This window comes from Balaenoptera musculus, chromosome 4 (genome assembly GCF_009873245.2).
Source record: "Balaenoptera musculus isolate JJ_BM4_2016_0621 chromosome 4, mBalMus1.pri.v3, whole genome shotgun sequence".
NCBI lineage: Eukaryota > Metazoa > Chordata > Mammalia > Artiodactyla > Balaenopteridae > Balaenoptera > Balaenoptera musculus.
The window spans coordinates 1,548,558-1,566,656 of NC_045788.1; the positions used below are offsets into that span (position 1 = coordinate 1,548,558).

Here is an 18,099-nt window from a genome sequence, read left to right on the forward strand (position 1 = left end):
AGGGCTGGCTCAAGACAGCCACGGATCCTTTGAAAGACTGTCTGTGGATGAGTTGGATTTGCCTGTGAAGTCATTCTTTGTTTCTTTTCTCTCTTTAAAAAAAATAAGAAGCTCTTTCACTTAATTAAGCCTGTTGGACTCGATTACGATTGTCTAGCTTGATTCAAAGCAGCCACATAGGCTCTCTGACACATGTTCAGCCTCCGTGACTCTGTAGGCTGGAATTTTAAATCCAGCTCCCCTGAATTTATGACACAGGCACACACAGTAGCAAGTCCCCACAGGCTGAAAATCAAACTGTAATTCAAAGGCCACAGGGCTGAGGAAACAGCCAGAAGATAAATCCCCATTTCAACCTCGGATTCTCTGCAAGTTGATTCAGGGGATTGTCAGTCATATTTAAAAATGAAATAAAACTACAAAGACACCAGACGGCATGTTCTAAAGAGAAATAGGGGATGCTTTTCAGGACTCCTTCAAAGGCTCTCGCGACCTGAAAAGAACTGTTACGGGTTATTGTAAGGGCCCTAGAACATTTGGCTCCCATCAGACATTTGCAGAAGTTTCTGAATTAACTAGTGAGCTCTGAGGAAGAAATGAAACCATCACACACAACCCAGAGCACCACACCGACTGGAGGTGACGTGACAAGACATCAAAGCAGCCCAGCCCTGGAGCTGGGCACTCACCTTACACCCCTCGCAGGCGCTGACCCCATAGTGGTACCCCGATGACTTGTCCTGGCAGACAAAGCAGGGCTTGTACACTCGAGGGGGAGGAAGTGGAGACGGAGGGCTCGGGACCAGTTCCTCGGAGCTGGTGCTCTGTGTTTCAATCGCTACGGTGGAGACGGGAAGGGGGAGAAAAAAAGAGAAAGCGTGTTTCAGTTCATTGCTTTTTCACCAGTGAGTTCACAGGCCTCTGCCCCCAATTCAGCAATAACATAGCAAGGATAGGCCCACAAAAAGAGCTGCCAGTGTAGGCACTGCAGGGCGATCCTGACTCTAACGTGGTATTGACAGTTTACAAAGCAATCCCGTACGTCTCTCTCATTTGCAGAGCACCGTGGCACCGTGACGGAGATGATTTTATCACCATCTTACCTTCAAGAGAAACAGAAACTCAAGGAGTGCAGTGACTTGTCCAAGACCAACTGGGCAGTGGTAAAGCCAAGACACAAAGTCAGATGTTCACTGCACACCCAGGGCTCTTTCGACTCTTGTTCCCCCTGGCTTCCAGCTCAGTTAGAGTCTCTGAAATGACCTGCTTGACCCTGTCTCTCACTTAACCAAAAGGAACTTTCCTTAGGACAAAGGAAGAAAATGCCCAAAGCAGCCATTCAACAAGGACACGGAAAGGGCCGTCAGCACGCGGCCAGAGCTGAGCTTCACTAGCAGCAGTGGCGGCGAGACCTTTGCTACTGAGTCCTCCTTGGACCAGGAGTGTCAGCGCCACGTCAGAGCTTGTTAGAAAACGCGGTATCAGGCCCCAGCTCAGGTCCAAGGAGCCAGATCTACATCTTAACCAAACCCCCAGGTGACTGAACGTACAGTTAATGTTTGAAAAGCACTGCATTACATTAGTGATGGCACAGCCTGACGCTGCTCTTCATTCTAGACTTACAAACACGCGATCCCCCATCTCATTATTTAACCACCCAAAATCCACGAGGAATAGGAATTTACAGAACTTAAGATCCAGGTATTCTCCCATCCCTACTCTCCAGATTTATGCTCAATGTCAAAGCAAGACCTGGCCCTGTTCCTATTACAGGCAAAACTGCTCATAAAGGATGAGGAAGTGGGGAAGGGAGGGGCGAAAAGTGGTCAAATAATGTTCCAGAATCTTCCAATCACTTTACAATACACAGTATATTTCCCAGAGTATAAAATTTCCAGTTGTTCCACTGTTCACCATCTCCCAGATTAGCTACTCTACCCACTGGATTGTCCGATAGCCTAACTTTCAGCAAGTCAGCTCTGCCCCTTACACATATAGTTAATCCATCCTTGTCTGAGACCTTGCTGCCAGGCCAGCCCAGCAACCCGGCAGCATCTCTCACCTCAGCTACTGCAGAAGCTTCTGCACTGGTCTCCCGGTGCCCACGCTTCCGGCCTAGGGTCCCCTCTGCACACGCACAGTCAGATAACTGCTCCAAAGTTAAAATCACTCTGTCTCCCTTGCCTGCCGAGAGCCCTCACACGCTCCAACAGTCACCGATGAGAGCAAAGTCAGCCTTGCTGTGCCCAGCAAGGCTCTTCATGATATGGGCCTTCAGTAACATCACTGAATTCAATGACTCTCCTCATTTACTGACTTCTAAACGCTTGGTTTCTGTTCCATCTCTTGAACAGGCCAAGCTCTCGTACCAACTTACGGCTATCGTGCTGACCATTCTCCCTACCTGGAAGTTCTCAGACCTTAACACGTCTAGTCCCTTTTCTCTCCTAGATCTTAGAGCTAACGTCACCTCCTCACGGGTGACTTTTCTAAATAAAAGGCCCCTTCCCACTCCTGGTCACTATATCTCATTTTATTTTATTTTATTTTATTTTCTATAATACCCTAACTAGTGTCTAAATTTAGAAAGTCTGTTTGTGTACAATTTTATATTCTACCTGTGCTACCCCCCCAAGTATGGGTCTTGTAAAACCAAGGAACTTAGATGAATTGTTTACAACTCTGTTCCAGGCCTAGAAGAGGCGCTGGCACATAGTAGGTGGGTAATCAATAAATATTTGTTGAATTAATACATGAGCTTTTCCCCTTTTCCTTACTTGTCTTCATTCCAAGCCCTAAGTGCCCTTCTAAGTTGTTAAATGGTAAAATTAGAAACCAAGTGGCTTTCACATACTCATTGGCTTCCTTTAAAATTAATTAAGTATCCCTTTGGAATAGAATCAACTATAATTATAGTACTGTCATAATTCAGAAGAATCTTGGAATGAATTCATTAGAGTTAGGCAGGTCTAGTAGATAAATCTAGCGCTGTCTTTACTGGGTAGCTCAGCACAATTGTGGCAAGGGTGGTACAGGAAGGTGGGCATCGAAGATGTCACGAGAGCTCATCAGATCAGCTATCAAGCTACAAAAGCAAAAGCATGCCTCCCCCTAAACCAATCAGCTTCACTGAAAGCAAATGAGTCATAATGGCATCGACAAGAAAGCAGTACAAAATAATACATCACTCTTTGTTAAAAATCTAAGAAAACAATATAAAATAAACTACAACGATACAACACAGGGAATAGAGCCAGTATTTTATAATAACTATAAATGGAGTATAACCTTTAAAAATTGTAAAGCACTATAATGTCACCTGTAACTTATATGATATGGTACATCAACTATATTGCAATAAAAAAATCTAAGATGCTGCTACTGCTGTTACTATTGTCATTACTGGGTGTCACTGATCCTGAGTCACCATAGATTATAAAATGCATGTTATTCTATGTATCATTAAGAAAGACAAAAAAGTACTGCCAATTAAATTATGACCCATCAGTGCTTGTGAGACACAGCCTGATTTCAGAGACGTTAAAAAATTAAATGCTTCTGGAGCCCTGAAAAAAAAAAAAAAACCTAAGAAAACACACGCAGAATTACTCACAATCCTTTCATTCAGAGAAAATTACTGTTATCTTGGCATCTACCCTTCAAAACATTTTACTATGCGTATAAATGTCTTTGGTCAGTTTGTTTACCTTAAAAAGTGGAATTATACTGTAGAGTCTGTTTGGGACTTTGTTTAACTTACTGTGTCATGAGTTTGTTTCCTTGTCAATAAATATTTTTCCCGCAAAACATTCCATTATGATGAATATCTTTGTAGCTAATCTCAGCACATCTCTGACTATTTCCTTAGGCTAAGTTCTCAGAAGTGGAATTATTAGTTCAAAAGTTATGGCTATTTAAGAATACGTTGCGAGTTCTAGAAAGGCTGTGTCAATTTACGCTCCTAATTTCAACATAAGTGTCCTCCCCTAAACGCCTCCCAGAACTTTCTGGTTGGTTTTATTTGTGTGCCTCTACTTCCCCCCTAGGGACCGAACTGTGTTGTCACCACGAGGAGCAATCCCGCATTGTGTGCAATGTGGGGAGAGTGTATTTTCATGTTCTACTGGCTCGTGTAGAACAGCTAATCTGGCTTGTCTAGGAAGGTTGTAAATAGAATTCTGTTAGGTCTGGATTCAGCTGTCAGAGCTATGCCCTGAATTTCAAACGTGGGTGGTAATTTCCATAAATATGCAGCTTCAAATCCATGTACTGAGGGGGTCCAGCCTCTCCCCCTCCCAAAGAGAGGAAACTGAAATGCAGGCAATCTAATCCCCGAGAAACTCAGGCAAAGCACATGGAAGCGGGGAGACCTCAGAATCGAAAGCCTTTTTCTATAGATGAGAGTCACTTATAACCAAGGAGTGAATCAGAAAACTTTCCCTCAACAGCTGTACGGATGAAAATGTTCTATTTGGAAGCAATCAATAGCGAGGGCTCTGGACTTTTATTAAGGCTGTGGTTATTTCACTGGTAGTGCTTTCCCATATTTGTACAATGGATGTTGGTGTGTTCAATCTTTTTTTTTTCCCATAAACTTATTTATTTATTTATTTATTTTGGCTGTGTTGGGTCTTCATTGCTGCGTGCGGGCTTTCTCTAGTTGCAGCGAGCAGGGGCTACTCTTCGTTGTGGTGCGCGGGCTTCTTATTGCGGTGGCTTCTCTTGTTGCGGAGCACGGGCTCTAGGTGCGTGGGCTTCAGTAGTTGTGGCACGAGGGCTCAGTAGTTGTGGCTCGCGGGCTCTAGAGCGCAGGCTCAGTAGCTGTGGCACACGGGCTTAGTTGCTCCACGGCATGTGGGATCTTCCCGGACCAGGGCTCGAACCCGTGTCCCCTGCATTGGCAGGCGGATTCTTAACCACTGCGCCACCAGGGAAGCCCGGTGTGTTCAAACATTTAATTCCCTGACTATAACATACCAAGTGTGTGTTACACGCTATGGACAGTACATGGTATAATCCCTTAGCCTTGACAAGTTTGGCCTAATAGAGAGTAAACCAACAATTATAATATAATACACTGGTTCTCAAACTTGGCTGTATGTTAGAACTACCTGGGGAGCTTTTAAACATCCTAATGCTTAGATAGTATCTTAGACCTATTATGGCAGAATGCTTGGGAGTGGGAGCCAGGCATCAGTGTTCTTAAAAAAGTATTCCCAGGTGAATCCAAATTGCAGCAGTTTGGGAAACACGGATATGATATGATATGACAGAGAGGGCTATAAGCCTTATTCAGCTCAGAGAAATCAAGGGAGGCTTCCCAGAGGAGGTGACCAGGCTGTGTTTTGAAGGATGAATTGATTCCGTCTATTGTGGTTTGTAACGTGAATCCTACAAATGCCACGTGTGCATCCCAGACAAACATAAATAGAAAAGACTTACATATGACAAGAAATAATCATCTTTGGAAAAATTTTCCCAATGGTGGTAAAGCATTAACTATTTGACTACATATATTCAAATATCCCCTCAAAATAGATCATTGGTGGTCCTTCATTTCCTCTGTGTGGCCCGTGACGCTGAGAACAATGCAAAGCAAGTAAGAAAAATCTCCGTGGTACCGTCAGATTGCCAAAGCTAGCTTTAAGCAAACATGCCAACGCAAGTTCTAGGATTACAACCAGGATATGGCATCAGTATAAAAGCAGATTTGAACTTCAGTGCAACCTCTGGCCTTTTTGGTAATGTAGCAAAAACACACTTCGGCCAAGTTTATTAGTGTGCCTCTTGCCCTTTGGTGCCCCCCGTCACTGCCGCCCCAAAGACAGTGGGAAACAAGGCGGGGGGGATAGCCCAGGGCCCCCTTCACGAGTCAGTTCTGGCATTTAAGACAGCTACAGCGTGCCTGCTGTTGATCTGTTCGCTGTCGTCCTGCTTAAATCAATAATCTATTAGTCCCTTTAAATGAGAGTTAGATTCATCAAATGCCCTTGAGAGACGTCAAACATTTTGTGCCTTCTTCCAGGCAAGCACAATCAGTCTATGGAATGATGAATTTTTTGCTCAAAAACCCTGCAGGCCCAGCAGACAACGTGTCCTGTATTAGCTCATTCAGCGATCTCAGGCAGGCCAAAAAAGCAGTTTGTAGACTTCCCAGGGGGGGAAAAGAGGTTTGTGTCATTTAAGAAAACAACCGCACTCCAGCCATCCTGCCGTGATTTCAGTTCAGGGAAAAGCAGTCTTTGAGGACTAATTCAGATCTGCTTTTTGCCTCCTGCTTTTATTTATTTCCTTGCTTACTTGTTGTCTTATTGAGCTTTGTTTAGTGACTGCATCCCCAACAAGCAGCAGCCTCCAAGGTGGCATCCAAACTGCTACCCGGATGCGCTGCCTCGTTTGTCAGGGGATGGCCAAGACAGGAGCTTCTGTTGCTCGGGCGAGATGGATGTTTGGCTCCATGGGTCCCTGCCCAGAGGAGAGTCAGCACCAGAAGTGCTGAGGGGGGCTTCTCTGGGCTGCCCACTGGCCAAAGGAGACAGCGATCCAAAACCTGCACTGACAGAAGCTTCCAGCCCATATTTTAAACCTCTCCAACCCCGCAACTCAAAGGTGGCTGTCATTAGGGCACCCAAAGCTAGAATCACCTTCCTTGCCGAAAAATTCATTACAGGTCTTGTTTGCCTTTAAGCTAATGCTCCTCAAAGTGTGGTCCAGACCAGCAACCTGCAGCAGAATTCCGGGGTTAGGGAGGAAGCCATTTGCTTTAAATTAGTGGTTTTCAGACTATCTATGGTAAAGGACCTCTTTTTTTTTTTTTCCCTCATAGATCGATAAAATCAATAACAACAGATCCCTAGGGGAAAAAAAGACACACAAAATGAATCTCCAGAAAAAAGGAATTAAGAAAAAGATGCTCAAAACACAAGGTACAACTTAAGGAGGGAAAAAAAGGACCTTTTAGACGTAAAATTCCTCTGCCAAATTTCTGTACAAGTTTCTAAGCATTTGCTCTCACGGCTGCCCTATCTCCTCGAGTACTGGCGGTGGCCCGGGCCGCAGCTGGCACTTTGAGAAGCACTGCTCTGAAGGACTCTATAAACTCGGAGGCTGTTTGCAGACAAAACAAAAACAAACCAAACGAACTCTCCACCGACCGAGACGCCGCACAAAAGTAGAATATGGGCACTCCCAAGTGACACAGCCTTCTTAAACACTGCCACAACTCTGGGGGTTTAATTCACTCCCAAAATAAAAGCAAAATAACAATAATAACAATAATAATAATGCTGTTGCCTGTTAAGACGACTTGGCACTTGCAAATTAACTCACCTGAGAAAACACAGTATAAATGTCCTTGTTGTTACAACACACCTGAGTGTCATTTAAACACACGGAAAGCCTCTAACAATAGCGCCCTTCACAATTCCTAACATGCTTGGCATTTTTCTAAAGGTTAGATTAAGTAGCAGATAACATTTTTAAGAGAAGGCCCAGTATACTATGTTTTTCTTTGTGAGAACTAATTTATGGCGGGCTAAGCCATGCTGACAGACTTCAGGATTTTCGAGGCGGGCAGGCAGGCATCCCGCATAATGAAAGCCCTGCCTTTTCACCAGAACTTTCGATGATTAAGACAGTATTTTAATGCACTCTCTGGGTAGCTGAGCCTTAAAAGAAAAAGGAGTTGTAAAGCAAAAGGCATTTCCTGCACGGCCCCGGGGGAATTTTGAGCCCTGAGCTCCGGGACCCGGTGGGAGGGAGTAATTTCAGCTAATTAACGGAGACTAGCAAAGTGTTGCATTTGGTCACAACATTTAGTTGGGTTTCATTTTTGTTGGCACGGAGGAGAGCCGGTCTGGATTTTTTTCCCCCCTTTTTCTGTGGATTCACTGCAGGATCGCAAGGCCCACAGCTCTCATACATTAGGGAGAAAGTCAAAGGAAACGCCAAAGTTCAACCAAAGTACAAGTAATTAGAACCAGATTCTCCGCTGCGGGCGTGTGCGCATGCGCGCGCGCGCACGTGGACCTTTATTGAAATATCATTTACATGCCTCCAACCGTGAGCGTGGGACGGGGGACCTCCGTACTGCCGCTCATTTAATTTTCCAGTCGCCTCCAGTGAATGTGTGTGTGTTTGGGGCGGGGGGGGGGGGGGAAATCTTGCTTTTAATCATCTTTCAGGAGAAGCGGTTTGTTTCCACACACAGGGGATTTTGCAAATCTGTGAATCGCATTTTGAAATTAGGTAATTGCCAAACAAGAAAAACTCTGCTTTGAAATGGTCTTGACTCACTCTGCTGCTGGCTTTGTTATTACTGAGAAGCTCCAAGATTAGTCCCGGGTCTGGGGGAGGGGAGGGGAGGAAAACGGCGTGGCGGGCTCTGGCAGTCTTGACTCAGTAACCTGCCCGTGACCCTGAAGGAGTGTGTGTTTGCCCGGGTCACCCGGGATCCTGGCCGAGGGCTGGGGCCGGGTTATGAGAATCCCGGCTATTCTGACCACACATGCAACAGGTGCTGAGGACAGGCAGGGGACAAAAGAAGGGCCGGGAAGACTTTGCTTTTTAAGTCCTTCAAGAAAGCCTTGCTTTCCAAAGTGCGGTCCCGGGCTCGCACCATCAGCACCACCTGGGAACCGGGTCAAACGCAGGCCCCCACTCCCCTCCACCACCCTCCACAACCCCAGAAATGCCTGCCGAATCCCAACAGGCATCTTAACAAAATCCCCAGATAATTCCCAGGCACACTAGCAACATTCGAAACACCTTGACATAAAAATGTCTTGTTGCTCTCCTAACCTCCCCGGAACCCCAATCTGCTGAGTCAATCTGGCACCGTTGACTCTGTCGGCTCCCCCTTTGCTCAGGTCCTCATTAAATGCACTCCTTGTTGAGCACTTAATACCTTCAGAGCTCCAGGCTGCGTGGTGTTTACGCTCCCCAGAAGCCTGCGTCCGCTCCCACGGAATTTCGGCAGTGGATTTTAGTTGGCAGAAGGGGTCAGAGTTGCACCGGAAGAGCTGAACTAACAGCACCTACCATTCACTGAGCACTTACTAAGTGCCCAGGACTGCGCCAAAGGCTTAGTACTGACACCGTGAGCTCACTGACTCTTCCCCAGAACCGAAGAGGACAGCAGGGCCGGGGAACCCCGCACCTTAGAACCGGGAAATTTAAACAACACACTACTCGCAGCCTTTACGAAAGAGATTGATTGATTGATTGATTGATTGATTGATTGATTTATCAACTGGGGTGGCGTTGTTTTACAATGTTGTGTCAGTTTCCACTGTACCAGCGAAGTGGAGTTCCCTGTGCTATACAGCGGGCTCTTATTAGTGGTCTATTTTATTACAAAAGAGATTTAAATGGCTGAATAGATATTACTTTTACTTCACTCAAACCCACAGCTTTTTAACTTCGCATCTTCCACCTCCTTAGGAAGTAAATCACTGGTGTGGTCCGGTCGGGCCTATTTACTCATATTTGAGAACTGCAGGATTGTGTACCTCCCTTTCTTTTAATTCACGGTTATAATTTTCCAAACACTGATTTGATTCAAGACATGGTTAAATTTGACAAGATAGTTTGGGCCTTAAAAAGAGAGACAGGGAGGCTGAGGACCCACTAATCACTCTGTATTGCAGCTACACCTGTCTGGGCTCTCGGCCAGCAGCAGAAATCCTTCCTGAGACCGACTTTTACCATAGGAAGTGCTGTCATATTTTCCTAAGGGACTATGACACGTCCAACACCTACATTTCATTTTTATAATATGCTTTCTTGCTCCAAGGAACATGGTCGAAAATTATGTCATAGATTGTTTTAGGTGACGTTTGTAACAGACGATGCTTTAGATCACGATTTTCTAGGACATACTAAGATAGCTTATGACAGGTTCAAATAAATTCTCCCTTAAAATCACTTAACGGGCCGACACATCTAACTACTTATTAATGATGTGAACTGAGAGGCATCCGAAATGGAAGGCGTTAACTGAACAAATGCCGTAACCCGCCTCAGGAGTCGCGTGTAGATGAAGCTAATTACATCGCAATACCGAGGTCCCTGAAGAGCTTATCTCCACACCAAATGATTCAGTCCCATATTCCACTTCCAATCAGGATTTCCATAATTCTTAAAAAGCAATTATTGCTCTAACAAATGGCATTCTATTATCTGTTCAAATTTCCTGCACCCATAGTGGATTAAAACAGGAGCACTAAAATGTTTATCATCTGAGATACACAATTCTTTGCTTACATACTGTAAATATATTTGAAAATCACATTGGTACCAGCCCTTACAGAAAACAGGGGGGATACTGGGGTGGGATATTTTTAAAAGATGATGATGAAATTACTCTTTGTCACATGGGAATTTTTGCCATGCTTCTGAGATCTGAGAAGGTTCACGGGTAAAGACACCAGAATGTAACCTCTTTCGCAACAAAGTAATGTTCTACTTACTCGGTTATACTTTGCTGCAAAGAAGTGTTTTTTGTTTTATTTGGTTGATATTTTACAGGTAGACACTCACACTAGTGGCCTCAAAAAGCTCTGAAACCAATTTAATCCTCATCGTGTGAGTTTCCTTTGTTCCTAAAAAGAACTAAAATGCCCTGAACCTGCAGAAAACTGTGTGAGGAAGTGATGGGACGGCATGGGCTTTGCTCCAGATGGACCTGGATTTGAATCCCTCTTCTGACACTTACTAAGTTAGTGACCATAGAGTTTTTGTTCCTTCTCTGAGCCCTAGTGTCTCCTAGGACAATGCAGACGCTCCTAGAATTCCTGTTGGTGAACGAGAGACATTGTTTGCAACTTGCCTGGCACACGATGTTTCATAAGTGATGGTCAACCCAGGCCCCCTCATCCTCCCACATTTCCCTTCCACCTTCCTTAATCTTGGACGGTGGCTCTTAACCAACACTGATTTTGCCCCCCAAGAGACATCTGGCAATGTCTGGAGAGATTCTGGCTGTCATAACTGGGGGCGACTACTGGCATTTAGTGGGTAGAGGCCAACGATGCTACTAAACATCCCACAGTGTACCCCAATGTTCATTGCAGCACTATTCGCAGTAGACAGGACATGGAAGCAACCTAAATGTCCATCAACAGATGAATGGATAAAGAAGATGTGGTACATATATACAATGCAGTACTACTCAGCCATAAAAAAGAATGAAATTCTGCCATTTGCAGCAATATGGATGGACCTAGAGATTGTCATACTGAGTGAAGTAAGTTAGACAGAGAAAGAGAAATTTTGTATGATATGCATGTGAAATCTAAAAAAATGGTACAAATGAACCTATTTACAAAACAGAGAGACAGAGTCACAGATGTAGAAAACAAACTTACGGTTACCGAGGGGGAAAGGCCTGGAGGGATAAACTGGGAGACTGGGATTGACATATACACACCACTATATATAAAACAGATAATTAATAAGGACCTACTGAATAGCACAGGGAACTCTACTCAATACTCTATAATGACCTATATGGGAAAAGAATCTAAAAAAGAATGGATATATGGGGACTTCCCTGGCGGTCCAGTGGTTAAGACTTCGCCTTCCCATGCAGGGGGTGTGGGTTCGATCCCTGGTCGGGGAGCTAAGATCCCACATGCCTCGCCTCGGGCCAAAAAACCAAGACATAAAACAGAAGCAATATTGTAACAAATTCAATAAAGACTTTAAAAATGGAAACAAAAAAAGAATGGTTATATGTATAACTGATCATTTTGCTGTACACCTGAAACTACCACACATTGTAAATCAACTATACGCCAATAAAAATTAAAAAATAAAACAAAATAATATAAAATAAACAAGGTTGTCCTGTATAGCACAGGGAACTATATTCAATATCCTGTAATAAACCATAATGGAAAAGAATATGGTAAAGAACAGATATATATGTATGTAAAACTGATTCATTTTGCTGTACACCTGAAACTAACAACACTGTAAATCAACTATACATCAATAAAAATTAATCAAAAACAAACAGAAAACATCCCACAGTGCACAGGACAGCTCCCTCCCCCTCCCCAGACAACAACGATGAACAAGTGTCTGGCCCAAATTAGAAATAGTGCTGAGGTTGAAAAACCCTGCTCTAGGGTAAGGAGACTACTTGTGGGAAGACTTTAGGACAAAAAAAACAACTTCTTGGAGCACGGGAGACAGAGGCGGGAGCTCAGTGCCTGATGCTGCCTCTTACTACGGTCACTTCCCCTTCCTGAGCCTCAGTTTCCTAACCTGAGAAATGGAGATGACAAGTGTGTGTACCACACTGCAGGGTTTACACATTGTAAACGACACAACTCTTTATTCGAGGATTGTCTGAGTATTTGGGAACAGGTGGCGAGCCATATCTTGATGTGACTAATGCCTTAGAAGATGATGGGAAATTCTTTAAAGTCAAAGAAAAACAATACAACAGGGACTTCCGTGGTGGTGCAGTGGTTAAGAATCTGCCTGCCAGTGCAGGGGACACGGGTTCGAGCCCTGGTCTGGGAAGATCCCACATGCTGCGGAGCAACTAAGCCCATGCGCCACAACTACTGAGCCTGAGCTCTAGAGCCCATGAGCCACAACTACTGAGCCCGCGTGCCCAGAGCCCGTGCTCCGCAACAAAAGAAGCTACCGCAATGAGAAGACCTCGCACCGCAATGAAGAGTAAGCCCCGCTCGCCGCAACTAGAGAAAGCCCGCGTGCAGCAACGAAGACCCAACGCAGCCAAAAATAAATAAATTAATTAATTGAAAAAAAAAGAAGAATACAACAACAGTATTAACAGTGATAATCACGGGGCATCTACCGTGGGCTAGCTGCCACCCCCATTCTGTTCTAAGCATTTGACATATATTAATTCATTTGACCCCCATAACAGCCCTATGAGAGAGAGCTCGTCTTAGTACCTCTAAAAAATACTTCCAGGCAAGAAACTGGAGGCAGAGGCTGGTGAGGGAACTGGCTCAAGGCCATCCAGAGGGGAGCAGATAAGCAGGAATTGGCACGCAAGTGGTCTTGGGCTCAAGAGAATGGGTGTGACCCCGGGGATGACATCCTGTCTTGTGATCCTGCACAACTTCTTTGGCAATAGGCTGGTAGAGTCCCTGGCAGCAAGTCTGAGAAGATACAGACCACGTCAAGCAGACCCATGCAGTCATCCTGGCATAAGGAGCAAAAGTAAAACTGGAAAACTAAAAAGGAAAGAAGCTAAAGGGACAGAAAGAATGCCCTTTCTTCTTTCCAGTCAAAGCAATAAAGTAGGAAAGTCCCCAGAGGCAAACACAGGAATGAGGAGGCACACACCCCGCGCCCACGAACCCCTCCCGCACCTTCCCTGCCGAGAAACCAGCCCCCAGCGGGCCGGGTGGCAGCAGCTCAGACCAGGTTCCAAGGGCCTCTGGCGGCGGTCCAAGGGCGTGTAACTCCACGCTGTCAGGCGCGGGTAACTCAGGCCACATGTGGCCCGCCCCACCGCCAGCTTCGGGGCTCTGCTGGGCGGCGAGAGGAGGGCTCGGGCCCCCCTCCCCGGGCCGCTTCTCCAGCTTTCACCAGTGGGCCACTTACACTCCCTCAACCAGAATGTATCTGGCACAAGAACGCAACCCGAAGCTGTGCGCTGGCTCTTCTGTCCCCGTCTGCAGGGTTGGGACGCCTCAGGAAGACCTGGATCACTCCCTCCCAAGAGGACCAGGGCATGGGGGGCAACCAGAAGCACCCCCACAGAACCTTCTAGTGGACTAACATGACGACTGTGTTAGTCTGGAGATGAGCTTCACACACCAGCTCCAAAGGACCCACTGGGGATATTTTAGTTTAAAGGATTCTTAATTTTCTACATGGAATTGTTCAGGTTATAGACAGAAACGCTCTAACACGGCTGATTTTTTTTCTTCCTTCATAACAGTGATTTCTCACTATTTCTTGATGTGAGAAGAATGACGGTGTCAAAGTGCTTTCATTTTAGTTCTTAAAAAAGAAATTGCTAAACAAACTGATGGTTACCAAAGGCTGAAACGCTGGTGGGAGGGATAAATCAGGAGATTGGGATGAACACACCCACATGACTATATATAAAATAGATAACCAACAAGGGCCTACTGTATAGCACAGGGAACTATATTCAATACTCTGTAATAACCTAAATGGGAAAAGAATCTAAAAAAGAGTGGATAGATGTACATGAATAACTGATTCACTTTGCTGTACACCTGAAACAAACACAACACTGTAAATCAACTATACTCCAATAAAATAACAAACAAACAGACAGACAAAACAAAGTAACACACCCTCACAGAAACACTCAGGATAATGTTTGACCAAATATCCGGGCACCCCGCGGCCCAGGCAAGTTGATACATAAAATTCACCATTACAAGTTTCTATTTTGGGGGATGAAAGTGTTCTGAAATTAGATAGTGGTAGTGGTCGCACAACTCTGTGAATATACTAAAATCCACTGAATTGTACACTTTATAAGGGTGAACTGAATGATATATAAATTAAATCTCAATAAAGCTGTTTAAAGATAAAAAATTTAAGAAAAGAAATTGCTAAGGAAAACTTGAAAAAATAATTCAGAGACATTTCTACCACCTGTGAGCAGGCCCCAAGGCTCAGGTCTTTTTGGATATTCCTTCCTTCAGGGAACGTCCCATCTTTAAAGACAAGCTGAAGCATGTGGTTGGAAGTGTGAACTCTGGGGCCTGCCTGCCTGGGTTCAAATCCTAACTCTCCTACCTACTAGCTGTGTGGCTCTGGGCGAGTTACTTAGTGTCTCTGAGTCTCCATTTCGCCTTGTACAAAAAGACAGCCTGTCCGGCACTGGATCGTCGTGAGCATTAAGTGATGAATCACTGTGAAGCACTGGGCCCAATGCCTGTCGCACAGGCGGCCCAAGCAGAGTTGCCACCATCACAGGATCAGGGGCCGTGCCTGTGCTGACGAATCTCGACACGATTCACCTCCCATCTTCCTCCTAAGCAGCAGTCTCAAGTCTTGATTTGCTGACCTTTGCTTCCATTTTCCCTCTCAAAACACTAGTCCCTCCTGATACGATTCCCCCACCGGCGAATGTGAGCAGAGCCCTTTGTGTCAGCTCTGCTCCCACACACTCCCCCTCAGCTGTCACGTCCCTCCCCGCCTCTGCGCATCACCCAAAGGACCACCACAGCCCTCTCCTCGTGGCCCATCCCCAATCCATGTGCACAGACCCCTCAGAAACAGCTTCTTGAAACTCCTGCTTCCCACGGCGATCTCCCCTTTGGGAGCCTTCCACAGCTGCTGGAACCCAAAGTCGCAAACCTCTGCATGGACCAATGGGGAGCCGGGTGGACGGGGCCAGGATTATCAGCCAGCAACATCCAACTGCTGACATGTATTTATTGAGCACCTGGCAAGGCCAGACACCGTGCTAAATGCTGGGTTAAAAAGAAGTTAGAAGACACCATTCTTCGCCCACACAAACTGACAGCTAAAAATACCAGACAGTAAAGATGGTCCCAGCTGGAGGCTGGGATCCGATGGTGCCCGAGGCTGCCGTGACCGGGCATGTCACGAGCACACAAAGGCTTCGGCTGACTTGCCTTTAAATACTCAGTGCGTAAAAGTACACAGCAGGTGCTTAATAAATGTTGGTTGAAAAATGAGTGAAAGAATGAAATCTGCATAGAAATCCTTGCATAGTTATCCTACGCATTATCAAACACATGATGACAGTTTCAGCCAGTTCAGCAGATCTGCCAACAGCACACATTACCTGGTGGTGGAGGATTCCAGGTGTGTTTTGGTCGCATTCCCTCACTTGCTCCCTCAGGGCAAAAGTGTGAAGAAGAGCAGGGATTATTATCATTATCCAATTTTTACTCTCCATTATTTATAGGAGGAAACTGAAGCTTAGAGAAGTTAAAGGACTTGGCCAAGGTCACAGAGTTCGGAAACAGCTTGATCCAGAACTGGCCTCCTGAATCCACCTACATTATTATAACCGAGAAACAAAGCACTCATTTCTATTTGAAGCCGTCCTACTGATTTTTTAACGTTTTAAGACAAGATCAGTAAACTCTTTCTGTAAAGGACTAGACAGTAAATATTTTAGGCTTTGTGAGCCATCTGGCCTCTGTCACAGCCACTCAACTCTGCTGCGGTAGGGGGAGCAGCTACAGACAAGACATAAACGAGTGGGCGTGGCATGTTCCAATAAAACTTTATTTACAAAAACAGGCTGCAGACCAGATACGGCTCAATTTCCTGACCCCTGCTTTAAGATAAAGGAAATTAAAACTATTCCTTCTTAGAGTAACTGCACATGTACTATAAAATCCATGCTCTTCTTTGCTTCTAGGGTAAAGACAGAATATGATAGCCATATGTTACAGAGATGAGGGAAATAGTTTAAGAATGCTAAGCACTACAGTGTATACAGTATTTATATACACTATAAATGTGTAAGGTCTGCACATGTCCCTCAAAACTAACCTCATGTACACATTTTTATTAGTTAGGGAGGTCAATATGTCTATCGTAAATACATTCTTAAATTCCTTCCTACATATTCCGTCTATTGGGATTATTTATCATGCCCTGTTCCCTGGCCTAGAGCCAGGGAGAATATGGGAGTTTTAATACCTTTAATCCATTACATGGATTTTTTTTAGAGCTCCATAAGACAAAATAAAAAGCACTCTCATGGTCATATATGCAATAAACCTGATATGCCACTTAATATTTCATGTCCCATTTTATTTTTCACTTGTGATGGTTTCCAGCTCTCAACGTGCAAAATGACATCATTTCAGCCATCTTTTTGCTCCAGTTTTTTTGTTGTTGTTGTTTAGAGAACTCCTGACAATTCATAGACAAGAAATCTCCCTGTGGACTTTGAGGGGTGATGATTATTGCTCCCTGACATTCTGAGTAAGTATTGAAATGCGTTCGCTGACACATGCCACCCAGTTTATGGCACTGTGAATTGATGAGGCCATGTTACCTTGTATCGAAAAAGAGGTGCGCATGTATTTCTAGTTAGCATGTAGCTGGTTTCCAAAGATGGCTTGCCCAGTGACCCACACCTCCAGGGAGCCACACCATTGTGTAGGCCCTTCCCCTTCAACCTGGGCTGCTACTGGGATTGCTTTTTGATCAAAAGGACGTGGCAAAAATAACACCGTTACACACGGGACTAGATCCTAAGAGGCCTTGCAGCTTCCATCTGGGTCTCTTGGAATGCTCATTCTGGGGGAAGCCATGTGAAGAGCTCAGGGACCACCATCCTGTAAGGAAGCCCATGTCACAAGAGGAGGCCGTGGACAGAGAGAGGTCCACGCAGCCTCCAGCTGCTCCAGAAACCTCAGCCGAGGAACTGGACATGGAACGCAGGAGCCACGGTGAACATCGGCCTCGTCTGGCCCTACGAGGAGTTCAGCCCCGGAACCATCTGACTGCACCCACGTGAAAGATCCCAGGTGAGACAGAAACTTGAAAGTGAATAATAAATTGTGTTTTAAGCCACTAAGTTTTGGGTTGCTCTGTTCCATAGCAATACATAACTGAAATTAATTCTACAGTTATCATTAATTGAAGATGATTTATCTGGAGCCATGAAGAACCTGTGGAAAGAGCCCACCCTGACTCTTTTAGAACCTGGGAGACAGTAATTTGACATCACATTCACGGTCCAAGGTCTGCACGCTTTCCTGCCAGTTACAAGAGCAATGGAGTAATTCCATCTAAAAATAAGTAACTAGGGAATTCCCTGGCAGTCCAGTGGTTAGGACTTGGCCCTCTACTGCTGGGGCCCTGGGTTCCCTGGTCGGGGAACTAAGATCCCGCAGGCCGTGCAGCGTGGCCAAAAAAAAAAAAAAAAAAAAAAAAAAAAAAAAATTAACTAAGAAATTCTGGATAAAAAGGAGCATGATAGTTGCTCAGCTATGAATTCAAAGACTGTGATGATTAAGATATATTATAACAGAATAAGGCTCTTAAAAAATTAAAAAGTGTCCTATAACGCAATGGGTCTTTTTTTCTTTAAATTGCTTATAAAACTCATTCATATCCACCTGAGCCCACCTGCCT

The 18,099-nt window shown here is 44.9% G+C and overlaps 1 protein-coding gene across 5 annotated transcripts in view; it reads right to left on the reverse strand.

Moving 5' to 3' along the window:
• Window positions 1-18,099, reverse strand: part of RARB (retinoic acid receptor beta) — a 794,130-nt gene that overhangs the window by 147,547 nt on the left and 628,484 nt on the right. For all 5 annotated transcript variants that reach the window (XM_036851911.1, XM_036851915.1, XM_036851914.1 and 2 more), the window contains one exon: window positions 690-838. In XM_036851911.1, coding sequence (XP_036707806.1) covers window positions 690-838 — 149 coding nt within the window. The remainder of the gene's footprint in view (window positions 1-689; window positions 839-18,099) is intronic.